Source organism: Pezoporus flaviventris, unplaced genomic scaffold (genome assembly GCF_033815535.1).
Source record: "Pezoporus flaviventris isolate CSIRO_AGI_PZ_B2104156 unplaced genomic scaffold, CSIRO_AGI_Pfla_v1 ptg000036l, whole genome shotgun sequence".
Taxonomy (NCBI): Eukaryota; Metazoa; Chordata; class Aves; order Psittaciformes; family Psittacidae; genus Pezoporus; species Pezoporus flaviventris.
In genome coordinates, this window is record NW_026892584.1 from 17,342,367 (window position 1) to 17,360,961 (window position 18,595).

The 18,595-nt window shown below is 34.7% G+C and overlaps 1 protein-coding gene across 6 annotated transcripts in view; it reads left to right on the forward strand.

The window, feature by feature from the left end:
* Nucleotides 1-18,595, forward strand: part of FMN1 (formin 1) — a 188,004-nt gene that overhangs the window by 105,893 nt on the left and 63,516 nt on the right. For all 6 annotated transcript variants that reach the window (XM_061463381.1, XM_061463385.1, XM_061463384.1 and 3 more), the window contains 2 exons: nucleotides 7,856-7,943; nucleotides 17,502-17,563. In XM_061463381.1, the coding sequence (XP_061319365.1) occupies nucleotides 7,856-7,943; nucleotides 17,502-17,563 (150 nt within the window). The remainder of the gene's footprint in view (nucleotides 1-7,855; nucleotides 7,944-17,501; nucleotides 17,564-18,595) is intronic.

Below are 18,595 nucleotides of genomic sequence, written 5' to 3' on the forward strand. Positions count from 1 at the left end.
AGTAACATGAATTGCCAAATCTGGTATTACTTAAAAGTGAAAATGAAACTCTGATAGATTGTAGAAGTATTGCTTGCAAGACAATTTATTCAGCCATGTCTCAGTTAAGAAATGCGTCTAGATTTAGGCACTACAGCCCTTCATTACAAATGTTTAATAACTGTAAAGAGTAAAGAGTGAGAATGATGAAAAGTGTAAAAATCATCTCTGAGAAAAGAATTGCATTATTATGATTGTTTAGTCTAGAAAAGAGAAGGTTGATTGGAACACACAGTAAGTGTCATCAAGTGCATGCAGCTGCTGCAAAGAAAAATTATGAAAAGCTTTCTAAGAATAAGGATACCAGAGGAATGCAGAACAATTTTGGGTAGGGAGATTGTGTTTCTATATTGGAAGATCTTTATAAAAATTTGTTTAGAATGATACACATATAGTTGATACTGTCTTGAAGTGTGTCCTGGGTTCAGCAGTAGCAGTCATTTTCCTCCTCCTTGGTAGCTGGTGCAGTGCAGTGTTTTCACTTTCGGCCTGGGAACAGAGCTGATAACAATGATGTTTTGGTTTGGCCAAGGACTTTGTGAGCCTCATGCTCTGCTAGGGAGGAGGGGAAGCCAGGAGGAAGCAGAGACAGGACACCGGACCCAGGCTAGCCAAAGAGGTATTCCATACCACAGCACGTCATGCCTGGGGTGGGGGGTAACTGGGAGTTACCCAGAAGGACAGGGGCTTCGGGGTCGAAGTCGTTTCTCAGCGGGTGATATTGTATTCTCTTCCCTTGTTATTTTCTCTTATCATTGTTATTATTGGTGGTAGCAGTAGTGATTTGTGTTATACCTTAGTTACTAAACTGTTCTTATCTCAACCCATGGGAGTTGCCTTCTTTTCGATCCTCCTCTCCCTCCCTCCGGGAGTAGGGGGAGGGAAAGAAGGGGGGGGGGGGGTGAGTGAACGAGTTGCCTGACTGGGTTTAAACCACGACAGTTCTGCTGCTACTGTTGAACCCAGGACAAAGTGCATAAATGCTTTAGATGACATCATGATTCCATTAACTTGGTAAAAAACATAAAATCCATTTTCTGTCCATTGTCCTGTGAATGAAAATAGGTAGCTATCCTGTTTTCCAGAGTGGAAGCATTTTCATGATTCACAAATTCTTTGCTTTCATGCCCCCAGAAAATGGCTTATCATGGAATGGTTATTACTTGAGTTACACTAGTTTGTTATTACTTGAGTTACACTAGTTTCTACTGTAACTAGTTACTCTTATTGAGTTACTCTAGTTTCTAGAACCTATCATCCTGACATGAAGATGAAATTACTAGAATTTGAAATGTGGTTATTAAAAAAAAGGTATTCTAACAAGTATGTAGAAAAAAAAAAAGGAAGGCAAGCTAAGAACCTTCCAGCTAATATAAATGTATATAAATTGCTTCAAAGACTGAATAGAGGGTGGTTTATTTTTTGGCATATATTAACTTATTTTGGAAAATATAGTACATTCACTTGATAGTGAAGCAATGTAAGAATAATACAGTTTAAATGAAGGTCAGATGTACCTTTCTGACATACTGGCGTATTGAAGTTTGTTGTGGTCATGCTTATCTGGACTTAGAAGCTCTGCAAAGTGTTTAGCTGCTCATGTTTCTTCAATTGTTCACTCCTTTGGAAAATTTAGGAACTTTGGAAAAAAACTCTTATTTTTTCCCAACTCTACATCCTATGAAATATTTCAGAAAACCCTGAAATGCAATCTTGTAAATGAAAGTTCCAAAGTATTATGTAGATAATGGTCAAAATATTTTTTTTTAATTTTTTTAGGCATTATGTCTGTCTTTTCTGGATGAAGATGATTTACTCTCTAGATAAATATATTAGTTATGTCCCAGTATTGGAGCAAAATATAGTGCAGTATATTTAAGAATTAATAACTATGATTCTTCTTTCATAAAAATGTTCCTGAATTGTAAGACTAAAAGCATTATAATCTTATATGAGGTAAAAAAATGCAGTAGTTTTTTGGATGTGATATTTATGAAATGGAAAATAGACTACTGCTTGCTTGGAGAAGAGACTTTCTAAGAACTCTAGATGGATAAGTAATGTATAGAAGGAGTAGATTTTATTTTGTAGCATAGTTCTGAAATGGTTGAATTTGCAGCAGGCAAAGTTGTAGTTAGTGGACAAAATTAAAGTTTATTAGCACATGAAAATCAGATTTCTCTCTGGTTTTGGTTAATTCAGTTTGTTTACTGTAAACACAGAAGTTACTGGTATGATGAAGCCCGGCAATAAACACTGGATCTAAAAGTATTTATACCATGTAAGATGGTGTTTTCAGAGAAACTTTTTCAAATGCTTGTAGTTTGTCTCACTTGGAAAATTACTTAGAAGTGACACCTTGGAAATCAAGAAAAAAAAGGACTAGATCCGCCAGATTAATTTAGTACATAACTTCAATTTAGGGAATAATTCTATTGGACATTTAGACTTTAAATGCCTTTTAAATATTAATCTTATTTTTAAGTCCTATTTTTAAGGTATCCCTGACATGCTTGTGAAAGGACAGCTGTTAATCTAGACTGTTTTCATCATCGTTTCTATATTTTGTTATGCTTAGATTTCAGGTGTAGCATTCCAAACATATGATTTCTGCACCTATTGTATTATCCACTAACACTCTTATTAAAGCATTCATCTAGGAATGTATGGTTTATTAAAAAAAAAACATACTGAAAGTTACATTTGTCAGGTTGTGAATGGACTTCAGTTATGAAGTTTTATGCATCAACAATGTTCAACTGTAAGTATATTCAGTACAGTGCCATTAAAGCCCTTAGTTGTTCATGAAAACAATGAAAACTGAAATCAATTAGAATATTAAAACTCTAACCTATTTTTGTGAAAACAAAACAAACAAAAACCCAAACCAAAACCAACTGGTTGTTTTTGAAAGAAAAAGAAATCAATAGATTTGAATATAATTTGAAGGATCTAACATCTTTCTCAAGACTCTGAAATTATTCTGCAGATGTTTTCATGTCAGATACAGGACTGAAGTTTACATGTAAGGAATTTTGCTTTCATTCATTCTAAACTGTTAGCATTTCTCATCTGTACATAACCATGAACATTTTTAAGCTGATACGCACATGTAATGGTTTTCAATCCATAGGTTCTCCCTTTCCTGTTAAATTTGCAGAACCAAAATCTGTTCTTGTAATACCAGACAGAATTGTGACATATATTTTGGAATGAAACAAAAGCCATGATTCATTATGTATTAAACTACGATACCCTGTAAGCCTGAAAAAGGTAATTTAGAGAAGAACATTCCCTTATTGTGATTTATTCCAAGTGCATTCTGTAGTGCCATTGCTGGACTTAAACGTATTTTGAAGCTGCATTAGTATTTAGCACTTGTTAGTAATTTATTCTCAAAACCTCAGGTATTTTCTGTACTTTTCATGAAACAGGATAGTTGCATGTTTGTGATGTCACTCTATCTTCATCTTACAAAAAAAAATGAGTAAATGTTAAGTAATTTGTGTCAGGTGTATGCTCCAAATGAAAGTCCATCAATCATTTTTGGCTGTTTAGTGCAATGATTATCATTTCAAAGACACAGGAGGACATTAAAGATAATGACTTTTCTGTTGTCTATTATCTCTAACAGACTTCACATAATTATTAACATGTGTTCTCATTTAAGAAGAGTGTCAATATTTTGAGTGTATTGCATGTTTTTAACTGAAAGGGATATGTCTGTCAGCAAGTTTTTTATCCATCTATCCATCTAACTAAACGAGGAATTACAATTAATGAATTTTGTGTTTCCGCAATAAGGGCAGATATTGCAGAAAATGTTGGAAGCTTTGCAGGGCTGAGACACAATGACTGTCTTCAGCTGTCTGCATAAGATAATAAATAGTGTTCAAACTTGAGTAGAGGTAGTAAATGCTAGTATTTGCTCTTCGGAGGCACTCTCACTTTATTTTTATATTTTATGCTGTATGGAGAAGAATGAATATGACATTTCTTTACTTATAACAAAGCTCTGCAGTCAGGTAGGATATGGAAAGTATTTGTAAAGGGTAAATATCTATTTTGTGCCTTTATCTTATTTTTACAGTTTTGATAGGAATAAAGATCTTGAAATAAGTTCCTTACTAGTTCATTTCTTACCTCCTATTTTATACTGAGAAATTGCTGTTTGCATGTCTTTTAGCAAAAGGCTAAAAATACTATTTTGTTTTCATCCAGTAGGACTGCAAACAGAATGTCTCCTGAAATATTTTTTAAACATTAAATAAAAAAGATAAAACTATGGTTCATCTATATTAAATAAAAAATAGTTAAACTTGGCTCTCCTGTGAAACGACATATAAGAGATAATGTCTAGTCCTAAGCTTCTGAAATTTCATTGGTGCCTCTTGGGCTGTTTATGTAGAATGGCTAGAAGGGCATACTTACTTGCTTCTTGTACAGGATATTCTTCCTTTGCTTGAACACAGTTTCAGCAGACTACTCGTGGGTCCAGGCTGGTGACTTCACCATAAAAGTTAATGAGTGGGAATGGAGGGAAACACTGTGATATGCAAGATAGTTTTTAGCCTATGGTTTCTCTCAGTAAATTTATGATGGAAAGAATCCATGTACCAGCCGGAGGAAGGACTTGGCTTTTAATCACTAAAGTAAACTGAATCTGTTCACATTTTAGCACCAGTAAGTGTCCTGGATAGAATGTAGACATTGCCGTTAGACAAAACAGTGAAGTCTATCCTATAATATTTAATGAAATACATTTCTGGCTACAGTAGAGAAACACCTTCTGGTGGGAATGACAGGGTAATTTATGAATGCATTCAAGCTTCAGTGTGCCTCTGCTTTTAAATTAGATTACAAGTATTTGCAAGATGTAGGAGAGGCACTTGCGTACAGCAAGTCAACCCACTTAATAACATTAAAAAATAGTCAGGGAACACCACACAGAGAAAATAATGTCATGGATCAGTGAATTAAATGAATTAGCACCCGCAGTTACGATTTTGTCACTGAGCCAGAAGATGCTGCATCCATTACACAGATACATTCATAGTCCGGAGGAGCAGCCGGCATCTGGCAAAGCCTGCCAGCTGGCATAGAAGCATCAGCTGGCGTCAGCTGGATTTTAGCTGCTTACCTGTCACTGCCAGCTACAAGCAAGTCCCAGTATGCTGAGAGGTGATCGGTGATTTGTCTTTTAAAAGCATAGACTAAGTAGCTCAGTGCAGTCTTTACAAACTTTTACTTCATTTGCCTTATGTTTTTTTATGAACTGGAAAAGTGCTGATATTTTTTGTGTCTCATTTCTATTTGGAATTCACAGACATGCTTAATTCCCTGTCACAGTGACTTCCCAGAATAACCAGAATTTTTGGGAAAATGAGTATCTCTGAAAATATATTCTGTATTGCAAGATCTTTCAAGTCACACATTGGTTGTAAAAAATGTATTTCAGCATTATAACTGTGTTTTTAGAGTATTTTATGGCCAATTTAAGCTATTCTGTTGTCTTGTTGCTCCATTTTTGCTCTCTAAGGAATAAGGTATTAGCCTTCAGTTACAGATTTCAGTTGGTTGAAACTGTTTCAGGTAGTCTGAGTCTAGTTTGGTGCCTGGTAATTGTGACCATGTGTACATTTGTCTAAAATGCATGTGAACATAGAGTTAGCTGGCCATTTTAAAACATGAATCTCTGGTTTAGGTTTTAAAATTATACAGGGTCATCTTTAAACTTTTTTTCACTAATCTGTGAAGGAAGTCTTGCTTAGCAACGTGAGCTAGTTTGATCATATCTGGAGAATATATTACCACTTAAAAATACTTTAATAGGATAATTTCAAATATGTTGTCTACAACAGCTATAGTCTGGAAAGGTTTTGCCTCAAACTAGGCATGTCTAATGGGTTTATGACAACCTATGAATTTGCCCCTGAACAAGGTCAACTTGGAGGTCAGTGAATGCTATACAAATTGCATACTACTCAAGTCTGTAATTATCCCTGTAAGAAGTTAATGTGCTTGGGAGTTCAGCAAATTCATGTAAAGCTTCAGAAATTACCAAGATAAACTGGGCAGTTACTTTTGCAGTGAAAAAGCACAATCAACAGGATGTGGTGCTTACAGAGTATTCATTTACAGTAACTTGTAGCCACATCATCTTGTCTGCTTGTGTACTCAGAAGATAAAGACCCTGAATTGTTTCTCATTTGAATAAAACACTTTAAATAATATTGCTTTTTTACTATTCAGCATATGTGCTATACATACAGGATGAAAATCCTCTCAGGGTAGATTTTATTTCCAACTTTGGCAGAACATCTACTTTAACATCAGTTCATTAACTGTTTAGTCCCTACAACAGGGACATAAAATATCTGTCAGAACTTTGTTGAAGGCAACATATATACCTGCTTCTTTGTGTATTGTCCAATTTCAGTAGTCTCTAAATAAGAACTAAATTTGCATTTTCAGATGAAAATGTCACTATCATTTCTCTTTTTCCTGTATTTTTCTATTACAAATCTGCATTTCATGTAATTGAATGACTAAGTAGTTGCACAGTTAAATATTCCTAAATCCTATAAAACATATATAGGAAACATTTGCATGGGCTAGTACAAATTTTGTCAGTTAACTATCTGCAATATGAGCATCTAAAAGAATATTACAGGGATAAGGGATAAAAATTACCCAAAGTTTTTAATATTATTAAATATCCAAATATTATTGTCACCCAGCTATTAAAAGTAAATTTTGATATGTAGATTAAGTATTGTTCATATATTATAAATACAAATTTAGGGAAAACTTTGCTGTTAGCTTTCATTTTACTTGTGAGTCAGTATTTTTAATGTTATTTGTTCATCAATACTATAAAGTACGACAACAGCTTGGATATGAACATTTCTTATTTTGAAGAACTTCTGTTTTGAATTTTGTGATGTGCTGCTGTTGTATTTCCTTATGGCATAAATCAAAATCACAAATACCAACAGTCCAATCATTGTGGGAAGTTGGTTTTGGTATTTCTAACATCTGAACTATACTTCTAAAATTCTTGGTTTACATTTCATTATTTATGGACTGATCCACATCAATATCACTAGGTTTAACCAGCCAAAATAATTTCCTCAAGGTTCCCTCCCTCCTTTTCTTCTCCTCCCCCACCCAACATCTGAAAAGATTAAACTCTTAAGTGTCAGTATATTGTACCAACAAGTGTCTGTTACCCAAAATGTGAACAAAATCCTCAAGTCTTTGTGAAGTGTCAAGGGTGTGGAAGAAGCACTTTCATACAAGAGTGAAAAGCATTCTTTCAGTAATCCAGAAATTGTGCTGAGAGGGCTTAAAAAGACAGTTTTTCAATTTTCCTTGTTCAGGAATCAATCCTTTGTCAAAAAGATAGACTTAAATGTGTTCACACTGAAATATAAACTAGCAGACAACCTAAGGAACTTGTGATGTACTCAGGGTGTCTTACATAGTTCTGCTGATCAACTAAAGGAAAAGAGGGAAAAAACAAATTCCAGAATAAATATTTGATGTGTCTTTTTTCCCTTTTTAATAGCATCCTACAAGTAAGAGGTGATGTTCTTTGGTAGACCTGGTAAGAAGTCAAGCTTACATTTATGAGCCATTTGTTAAGGTGAAGAGCATAGAGATAAGATGAATTTCTTACTATCATATTTAGTTAATAAAAAGATTTGATGTTTGGAGAGACATTCAATTCACAAATTAGCTTCTGTCATTAATGTGAATGAATTCTTTATAGAGTGTTCATTTGATCCCAGATCATTTTGCATCATCTTTCTAGATTATCAAATTGTTGGATGGAAAACGGTCTCAAACTGTAGGAATATTAATATCCAGTTTGCACCTGGAGATGAAGGATATTCAACAAGGTAGGTGTTTCTTGCACTTAATGTGTCATATTTGCATGGCTATTTTTTTCTCATAGACCCCTTCAGAGAATTTCATACATTAACAGAATGTGCTTTGAGTATTATCCTCTTTAAGTTATCAGAAGAATCCATTCTTCCAGTATATTCTGGTATATGTAAAAGTTTCCCCTAAATAATCAGAATTGCATTTAGATACAATCCTCTATACTGTTTCAGTTAGCATATCAGTTTCTGTAGTGTTTTCTCAAACACTACTTTCTTGTTTCATATTTCTCCCCTGCAGTTCCCTCCTTTTTTTTTAAGCAAGTCCTCCACTGACAAAAATGAAATCAAATGCTTATATACAAATCTTTTTCCCTCCAAGTGTGTAGCCAGTATTTGTTGAATGTTTAAATTTAAAAAAACACATTCCAAACTGATGCAGCTACCATGTAGCAATCATCAGAAAGATGATTACTGGATGGCATTTTTCAAAGCACAGAGCTACTCAGAGTATAAATTCCATTACTGGTAGAAATTATCTTAGTTTGCCAGTAGGACTGTAGAGAAATACAGAATCTTCAGAACACTAGGGTAATTCAGATTCTGCTTATGTTCTGGATTTTAGAAGATATTGTTTAAGCATATTGTTTATTTCTTTTTCACATTAAAAAAGGAAAATATTCACCATTTAAAACAACTGCTGGAAGAATTCAAGTTGATGTCTCCTTTTTGCTATTGTTTTCCCTCCATCACATGCAAACACTGGGAAGGGTGTTGAGATGCTGCTGGCATTGATTATTATTAATTTCAGAAGAGCCTTTGAGCATCTAGCACTTTGAAAGCACAAAGGCTTACAGATGTCTCTTGGAATGGAGGGAAACAACGAAAAGAAGGAATAATTTTGTGCCTGCCAGTATTGTGTGAAAGGTATCAGAATGAGATGGAAAAAAACTGGTGTTACTAAAGGTCTGAATAATTTCCTGGCAGGAATTACAGCAGCATAAGATAGGATAGAAGCTGTATTATAAAAACTGGGTAGTATTCTTAAGTATCTTTGGAGATGTTTTTGTGATTTTTTATTTTCCATGCCATGATGTTCTACTAAAATGGAACATATCTCTGTCTGTGTCTTTCTCAAGTCATTTGCTGTACTTCTATAGCTTTTGAAACCCTCTGGCCAATTCATAGCAAATTTAAGAGAAAAGAATAAATCAAATGTTTGGTATGTATACAGTAGCATTTTAGGTCAAATCAGCAGTACACTTGTGAGTCAAATCTACCAGTTAGCCCCTTTGCTGTGTTTGCATTGCAGAGCAATGCAGAGCAGTCTCAGAGTGAGCAAACATCATTAAGAATTAAGTTGAATGAAAAGATTTGCTCTAGGAGTGTGCCAGCAGTCTCCACCTACAGCAGGCTTTAAATTTTGCTGGATCAGATCAGAGATGGTTAAAACTCCCCGAAATATGTACAGTGTGAACCCTTGATCCTCAGGACCAGCTGTTGCTGTCTACAAATCTATTTCTAAAGACTACGCTACTTGCAATTGAAGACATAGCTAATGTAGTCCTACAAGTTTAATAAAAAATAGTGTTGGTAGAAGAGAGACACCAAAACAAGTGCTGTCACTAAAGGAAAGTTTATAACTCATCACGCTCTCTATTCTGAGGTAGCAAATGATCGGCCTGTCACCACATATGTTGCTCAAGGCAGCAATAGGGTATGCTGCTTCTGGCTTATGGAAGCAGCTAGGAGATTCAAATGGGACTTGGGAAAACTGTTAATGGAACTTTTTGAAATATATTAACAAAGCAGGATGAGTGATTCCGGTCAAGATTTGTGTTCAGAGACTATCATCTAGGGAAATAAAAAAAAAGGTTTGCCAGACTCAGGGAAAAAGATCTGTTTTGTACAGAGGATCTTTAGAAATGCATGCTACAATGAAGACAACAGTAGAATTATGCTCGTTTCTCTTTTAGTCTTTATCCCCTGGTATGTTGTTTAATTTAAATCTGTGTGCAGTCCTGCTAAACAGCAGACAAATTCTTTGAAGACTGCTATAGTAAATATAATAAATGAAAAATTATCATAATAAGCTAAATAGCTCATGAGAACACCTAACCAAAAACCTGTATGATTGTTGGGTGATGAACATCAAAGGTTTTTTTTTACAAAATGAAGTTACAAAGAACTAGCTCTAGAAAACATGAAAAATAAGCGCTCATCCATTTTTTCAAGCCAATTTCCATTGCATAATTCAGTATGTGAAAGACAGGGAAGAGGAAAGTTCATGGTCTTTGGCAGCTTGCAATAGAGAGTGAAGAAACCAGAAGCAAAAAAAAAGTAAACATGAAAAGAAACGGATATCAAATTTTATTCCAATTTTTTCTGACCATGTTTGTTGAAAAGCCACGTACAGATGAATTTGCTGTCAATGAACAGTGTACTGATTATTGCACCTGAAGTAGCAGTTACAGAAATACTGAGAAGTAGAAAATGTTTCTACTGATAGAAAAGCTATGCGTGCAGATGGGTGCAAACTTGTAGAGAAGGCAAAACAAGAGTAATCACAAGAAAAGCTACATCCTTCTTGAAAGTAGTGTAAGAGTTCTGCATCAGTAGGATTACCCTCTCAAATTAAAGTAAATAGCTTCACAGCATATTCTGTAGATAGCTCACAGTACAAAACAAACAAATGATTATCTCTGGCACCCAGATGTTTCATTTTTGAATTTGATAATGAGCCAGCTGCCATACTTCAGGAAGGGAATCTCCCACACATGTTTGAGAGAGTGAAGTTCATCTTTTGCAGATAAGTTTAAATTCTTACTGTGTATGAGTATGGTTTAGGTAGAAGACAATGAAGAAGTGAATATTTTGGCTATTGTAGGTATTATATGATGCAGAGGGACATTTAAAATTGTCATGCTGTTCCTGTGTAATACTCAGCTTTTTGGTAGTTGGGAGAGGAGGAGAAAACCTAGGTGTTGTAATGTTCTGAGCTCACTGACAAATTTTATCAGTGAATCTGGTGCTGAAGAATGTAATATATTTTCTGATTGGACCACTATTTAATAATAATAATTTCCTGAACAGAGGAAGCAGACAGAAAATCTGTCTCAATATGCTATATAGGATCTGTATTTTTATTTAAAAATGAAATAGCAATAATCAAGTCGTGCATACATTTGAGATTATTTTCAAGGTTGATTCTCTACAGTTTTTAAAAACCTTGATGAAGAAGAGATGAGGGATACTGGAGGTCAGCTGCTAGGTAAAGAACATACTTTAACACACTCAGAGAAGTAATCTCCATTTTGTATCAGTGCACTTTTGTCTTACTTTTCCTGTTATTGTTCAGCTGAAATATTACAGTTTGAGAGACAAACTTGTGGTTCAAGAAAACTTGTGTGGCTTTGCTGCTGAATATTATAACTTGCTTCACAGTGAGGTGTTTCAGTTTTGTTTCAAATGGGAAATAGTGATTATACCTGTATGCAAAGACCCTCGGTGGGCACTGGCCTCAGCTTTTTCCAGGGCAACATTTCAGTCACTCAAGCAGTTCCCAATATAGTAGCTAGCAATAGCAGTATACTCAAAAATGCATAATAATAATTTTTACTGCAGCATACATAATCTGTACTGGCTTCCCATGAGCTACTGAGATCTTTGTTCAAGAGTAAACTGGCAAAATTATGGGGGAGCCCAGATGAAAAATAGTTTTAGTTACAGAAAATGGGATGTATAGAAAATGTAGACACTTATGTCAAGTGGAGTGACTATCCCAAATCCCTCCCTACCTCCACAGTACCTGCATTTTGCCACTAAAATTACGAGGCATCAGAAGTTCTGCTTCTGTACATTGCTAGAAATAGTTCACTGTCTAATTCCCCTGATTTCAATCAGAATGCATTAACTAGATGGTCTTAGATGCTGGTATGTTTTCCTTGGGACCAAATCTGTGAGATGTGATAGTAGATCACACCAGATGCACACTTTATAATCTGTTGTACTATTTGTGGCAATGAAGTGCCATCTTACTCCACACAGAACAGCTGCAGACTTTGCTAGTACATTTACCAGGGCAAGAGTTTAACAGTGTAACACTGCAACACTGATAGAACTTAGCGTATATGGCAAAGTGGGGAGTGTAACGCTGATGCTTAGCATTGAGACTATTTCTAATGCTAATTTAGTATTTTTTTTTTTCTTTCCTAGATGTTAAACAATTAAATATAATGTCTGAGACTCCATTTATTAAATCAGGATGGCACTGGCCAACCTGTAATAGCATGTATGGGGACCTGGTATGTTTATTGTGCATTTGGAACATTCTTTTATTCGCCAACAATGTACATTATCTATTCAGAGACATGCTAAGCTTTGAAAATTAATTAGAAAAATATATTCAATCACACTTAGATGGGTTTTATTAGAATGGATTTTGTTGAAAAGCTTAGGTTATGCCATCTGCTTTTGTAGATCCACCTTCGTTACTGGGTTTTTTTGGTTGCTTCTCAAATGTAGAATATATTTTTATTATAGTGTAACAGATATTCTAATGCTAAGCAATGCAGGCAACTATCATGCCATTCTGCACCAAATTTTTTTCCGTGGCATTGTAAGAGGGGACCAGCTTTCTAGAAAGAACTCTCTTATGTTACTGCTGTACAATGTCAGACAACCAGTTGAAAAGTGTTTGATTGATCTTCTCCAACTTTGTGATTTACCCTCCATTGTCAACATATTGGAGTACATAACTGGGAAAATATGAACATCAGATTAACTCACTCAGACTGATAATCCAATAATCATTCTAATTCCATATTATGCTTCTAATCATCCTGGGATTTCTGTGTGGTCTTCCTCTGATGAGAAGCCACAGAGGTTAAATAAATAGGTTGCATTTACTTAGTGCAATTTATGGTTTATCATATATTATGGCATATCATTGTTAACCAGGCACTTACCATCCAAAAGACTATGTTTTATGTGCATAAAGTAGAGTACTCCAAAGCCACTCTAATCTTCAGACCTCAGTGTGCTCAGAATTTCTGAATCTCAATTTGTGTTTTAACTGTATTGTGCAACACAAATAGGATCACAGTTCCTTTCTCTATTATATTTTGGAAATACTTCTGGCTAAAGATAAATGCTTTGGAATATTTCTTACTTGCACTATGTGAAAATAGTTTTATGGGGGTTTCAACTAAAATATTTTGCAGAATGGAAGTATAGATTATAAATATTTAGAAACTGTTGATCGAAGTTGCTTGATTTTCCTACCTACACAAACTATTACAAGTATGCATTCTCTATATATGTATACTATGAATGAAGTACAGATAGCTGCTGCATACCCATCTCAGAAGTTGGGAAACAATTTTCTTTAAAAGGTTTGGGGTTTTTTTAGAGGGGAACGTTTTTGGTTTTGTTTTTTCTCTGGAAAACTCACAACATATGTTTCTGTGAATCTCTTGGGCATCCAGCCTGAATTGAGTAGGTTAACATTATTGCCAGAATCTTTTGCTCCTGACTTCTTGCAGGAGCTGAGCTTTCTGTCTTCTAAACCTACATTACGCCCATAGTGCTTCTTTGTAATGTGTATTTTAATGGCTTTTGTGTTGCATGATAGTTAAATACAGGTCAAAACCACATCAAGTTGGCAGAAGTAAACCAGAGTGACTTGGGTATTTTAACTGGTTTTCCAAGTAGGGATTTGCATTTAACAGTTGTCATTTTCTAATTGACTAGATCAGTCACTATTTAATTTAAATTTCCATTGATGGGCTTCATGTTCGCATGAAATCAAGCCTAACTCAGCAGAATGTACTACGTTAAACAGTGAAGTACTTCCAGGCCAAGGAAATGTAACTTTGGAAAGCTCTTTTTATTTAAATAACATATTTCTGTTTTATCATTAGGGAGCAGTTAAGATGATTTCGTCATATTTCATACTTTAATCATCACATTAAATGGTTTGATATTGCTGAGTAAATGTAAGCTCTGTCAGCAGGACTTAAATCCTGATTTAACCAAAATATGTTTAGTAAGAGTGAGGCTGTGTATCAGTATCAGCCTTAAGATTGTTGGTATTTAAGCTGGTTAAGGGAAGTATCTTTCTGATATTTAACCTCTAAGTCCTAAAATGTATGTAGGCTGCACACAGTACGCTTTAAATTCTCAGCTTTTCTTTGGTCTACATTTTTGAATTGATAAGGCAGAGTATGTGAAAAATCTGTGTGTAAGGAATCTGTTATTTACAGTTAGATTCATTTTTAAAAAGTGAGTTTGTTAAATAACTTGGTACAAGTTTATATTCAAAGCAATACTCTAAGTATGTGAAATGTAGTTGGCAAGTATTTTTATGTGTGCCTGTTAGTTTGAATGCATGATGCTGATCTGTTTTTTGTCCTAGCTGACGGTTATTATATCCTAATGGGTGCAACCCAGCACTAATGATCCTTGTGTATATAAATTCTTCTTGTTGTGAGCAGACACCATAGGCCACATAAAAATGTTTGCCTCAATTTCCCTGAAAAAAAGGATCTCAGAAACCAGACTTGGCCAAGTAACAGATTTTTTAAAGGTAGAGGAACCCAATAAAATTACCAGCTTTTCACAGCATGAGTCTACTTCCTTTTGACATATTGTGAGGTGTAGGTGAAATATTCTAACTGAACTGACAGTGTAAGGAAGACAGCTAACTAGAAAGCAAGATAAAAGTAAAAACCACTGATAGTGATTGATATCGTAATAGCTAATAATTGTTTTGGAGCCTCTTTTGTAGATTTATGATACTTCACCTATATTACTTATATTTATGTGGGTCTTAATGCAGTGAAGTATCACAGTTAAATTCACTGTATCAGAAAGATCACTTTGAAAAGCTTACCATTTTTTATTCATTTTAATAATGTTAATAAACATATGATTAAAACTGGGTTACATTTTTTGCAGAAAAATTATAAAGCTTTTGTTCCTTTAACTCTTAAGTAAAAGGTAAAATAATTAGATTCTTTGAAGTAGTGTAATGGGTTTTTTTTCAGCAGCCCAAATTCAAGTTAATTTACACAGCACACTGTGAATGTATTACCCATGCTGTATTTTACATGTTTTTGTCTTCTCCAAATGTCTATGGCATAAGATTTAACCAGTCTGAATGAAAAAGACAGAAAGACAAAGATACTAAAATACATAAAGATGAAATAAAGGAGGCTGTGGATTTTGACAGTACTTCCAAGTTTTTGCAAGTCAGGGTCTATATATATTAACATCGTAAGATGACCAGCTGTCACTGAATTGAGTAATATGGCTAGATATTTAACTGCAGCCTGTCTGTATGGACACTGCCAATAATAGCATGGGACAGGTTGTATAGCAAGTAAATCAGAAAGTATTTTCTCTCTTTGTACTTAAATGCAATCACATCCTGCCCAAAAGAGAAAATAATAATGTCGCCAATTATTAATTCTGTTAAAAATATGTTCATTTATCAGACTGTATTTTATTAGTTTAATGTCAAACATTTTTTTGCTTTATCATGTCACTTCAAAATAACACTGATTTCTTTAGAACTGGTATTCAATACAGAAACATAGATAAGAAAATGCAGCATTAAAAGCCACTCTGATTTTGAGGACTTTTTTCTGATAAATCCTTGACTGAAAATTCCAGTTAGATGTGCAAATCTTAAACTTCTTACTAAAGTGTTCTTTTTCCCAAACTACTTCCTGTTACTGTAATAGTTCTGTAGCTAAAAAAAATGTACTATTAGTTAAACATTTTGCATTTCTAGTATGAATTCAGATTGCCTCCAATAAGTTGCTTTTCTAGATAACTCTTGACAAATAAACTTCTCCTTGTAAGCAGATTTTGGAATATTCAAAAATAAGATGAAAGTGAAACTACAAGGGGTTTTGAACTCAATATGCATATTAAAGTCTTAGCAATTACATATATTGAACTATGAAACCAATTTTCCAATAGGTTTTCCAGTCTCTTGGGTTCTTTTGAAATATTGGATAATACAAAATATAATGCAGCTCATGGAACCATCTTGCAAGAGCCAACAGATGATCTCATAGATTGAATCTGTAATGATTTTGGTTATACTCTAAAAGTTTATTTGCGTCTTTTGAATAGGGCAAAAATAGTTGGAGCTATTGATGTTTTTTCACTGATACTGTTTTCTTCTGTGTAAGTCATTACTTCTAGCCAAGGTATAATGTCAACAGATAGAATCATAATTGACAGGCAAAATTTTAAAACATTCTAAATGTCATTGGACCTTTTAATAAAATTAATTAGCCTGCCACAGAGAAAATTTACTGGCCTGCTGGTTAATTTCACAATGTAAAATCGTGGGGTAGGTGGAAGAGCAGGCGAAAGCTTATTACTTTTAAATAATTATTTAAAGATGTGTGCCTTGCCCCTTTCAAACATGAATTGCAAATACATCAAGAGCTTTAAAATCTTCTAAATTCACAGTCAAGTTTCCTTTGAAAAATATAATATAGTTGAAATTAAAATTTATCAGGTACTAGCTACTGATGAGTCACTGGTTACATGGAAAATTGGTAGACCCCTTAAACTTGATTCTTTTAGGATTAATGTTCCCAGTAACATTTAAACACGTCAGGAGTTCAGAAATTGTGCCCAGTCCCATTATGAGTATTGAGGAAAAGCCAGCTTTAAAAAAATTAAACATCCAAAGTTATTTCTGTTCCATTGTGCGTCTCTCAGTTTACTGGAATTTAACATTAGAGAGCATTAGAAATCAACATGAAGTGATACTATTTAGTTTTCAGAAGAGTCCCAATACATTGCCTGAATTGCAATGGGATTTGCAAATGTCAGAAACACCTAACATCATATATTACAAATGTAGTAACATTTGGAACTAAGGAAACATGTTGAGACTTTTCATTTTCGGTAATGAGGCATAATTAATCCCTGAAGAGTATACTTAGGTGTCTCTGTGTGATGTGTAAAAGTATTTCTCTGGAAATTGTCATGTCGGTAGTTTTCAAGAGGATAAAGCTAAATCGAACGTGACCTGATTTATGAAGATACCTTAAAAATCCATAGTACAGTCTTCTATTCCTGCAAATTTGTACCTTGCAAATCTTGCAAGTTTGTCTGTCTGTCTACTTTCCAACATTGCTAGTGCCAAGTCAAGCAGATCTCCCATCGGGAGACCTAAATACTCCAACTCTCAATTCATTCCTATCCATCCTTATAAGCTACCATGAAATCTGTCCGGTATCAGTTGTTCTTATGTTCTGCGTGGCCACCTAGGTAATCAGGTGAACGCCTGGCAGGTCATATCTTTGCTGAGTATACTGGAGAGGAAAAGTAGAACTCCTTTCACCAGAGACTCCTAAGAGTTTATAATAAGTTCTTTCATGAGTGCTGTGACTTGAAATCAAAACAAAAGTAAAATGCTGAAAATATAAAATATTAACTAAATATAAATATGTCAAGGTCAGATCTCCTTAATACGTTTCTCAGGAAGCCAAACTGAACTCTTAAGTTTAAGATGTTCAAGCATCTAATTTGTCATTGTGTTCTATACAGCTATACTGTGTGTTGATGACTCCATAGTAGATCTGGAAACACTGGAAGCACTATATGAAAATGTAAGTAAGTTTGAGTAAAGCTGCGGTTAATCACAATATTTCAGACACAAAATTAAGTAAAGTTTTATTTTTATGTTTAGCCATTTTAGAATACAGACATTATTCCTTCCAGTACCTGAAGGGGGCTTTTAAGGATGCTGGGGAGAGACTCTTCACTGGGGACGGCAGTGATGGAACAAGGAGTAACGGGTTAAAACTTAAACAGGGGAAGTTTAGATTGGATATAAGGAGGAAGTTCTTTACTGTAAGGGTGGTGAGGCAGTGGAATGGGTTGCCTAGGGAAGTTGTGAATGCTCCATCCATCCCTGGTGGTGTTCAAGGCCAGGCTGGACAGAGCCTTGGGTGACATGGTTTAGCGTGAGGTGTCCCTGCCCATGGCAGGGGGGTTGGAACTAGATGATCTTAAGGTCCTTTTCAACCCTAACTATTCTATGATTCTATGATTATTTAGAAAAAGTCTTTAGTGAATTTAACAGTAATAAAATAGGTAACGTAAGAAAATACTCTTGACATGCTTATTTCTCTTGCTGGCATACTTTCTTAAATGTCAGAAATTTAAAACAGTGGGCTGTTTTGGGAATCAGGTTAAACTGTAACAAAAGGCATAATATCTAGCAATTTTCTCTTCTGCCTGAAAAACACTCTCTTTACTTAAGGCCTATTTTGTGCTAACAGTATAAGTGGCTAAAGCAATTAACTTGGGTTAGTGCATTGCTGTCCTTACCTAAGTTGCTTTGTAGATTAGGTATATAGCATTCGTAAACTGTATGACTATGAAGTTGCATGGAAGAATACATTTACACTTGACTGTACCAAAGCTACCTCTCCAACCTAAACTGTGTGAAGTATCCTGTAGCAATACTTGCAGTGCTGTGTTCTACAAGGGTGCTCTGCTTTGTGTCCATCGGTAGTAAATGACACTACAAGGCAATGAATAAATTTATCATAGATCTCTATTCCTCACTCTTTTGCATAGTCTAAATGTTTTCCAATAAAAGTATGGTTGCTACTTGCAGACAAACGGGTAAATAG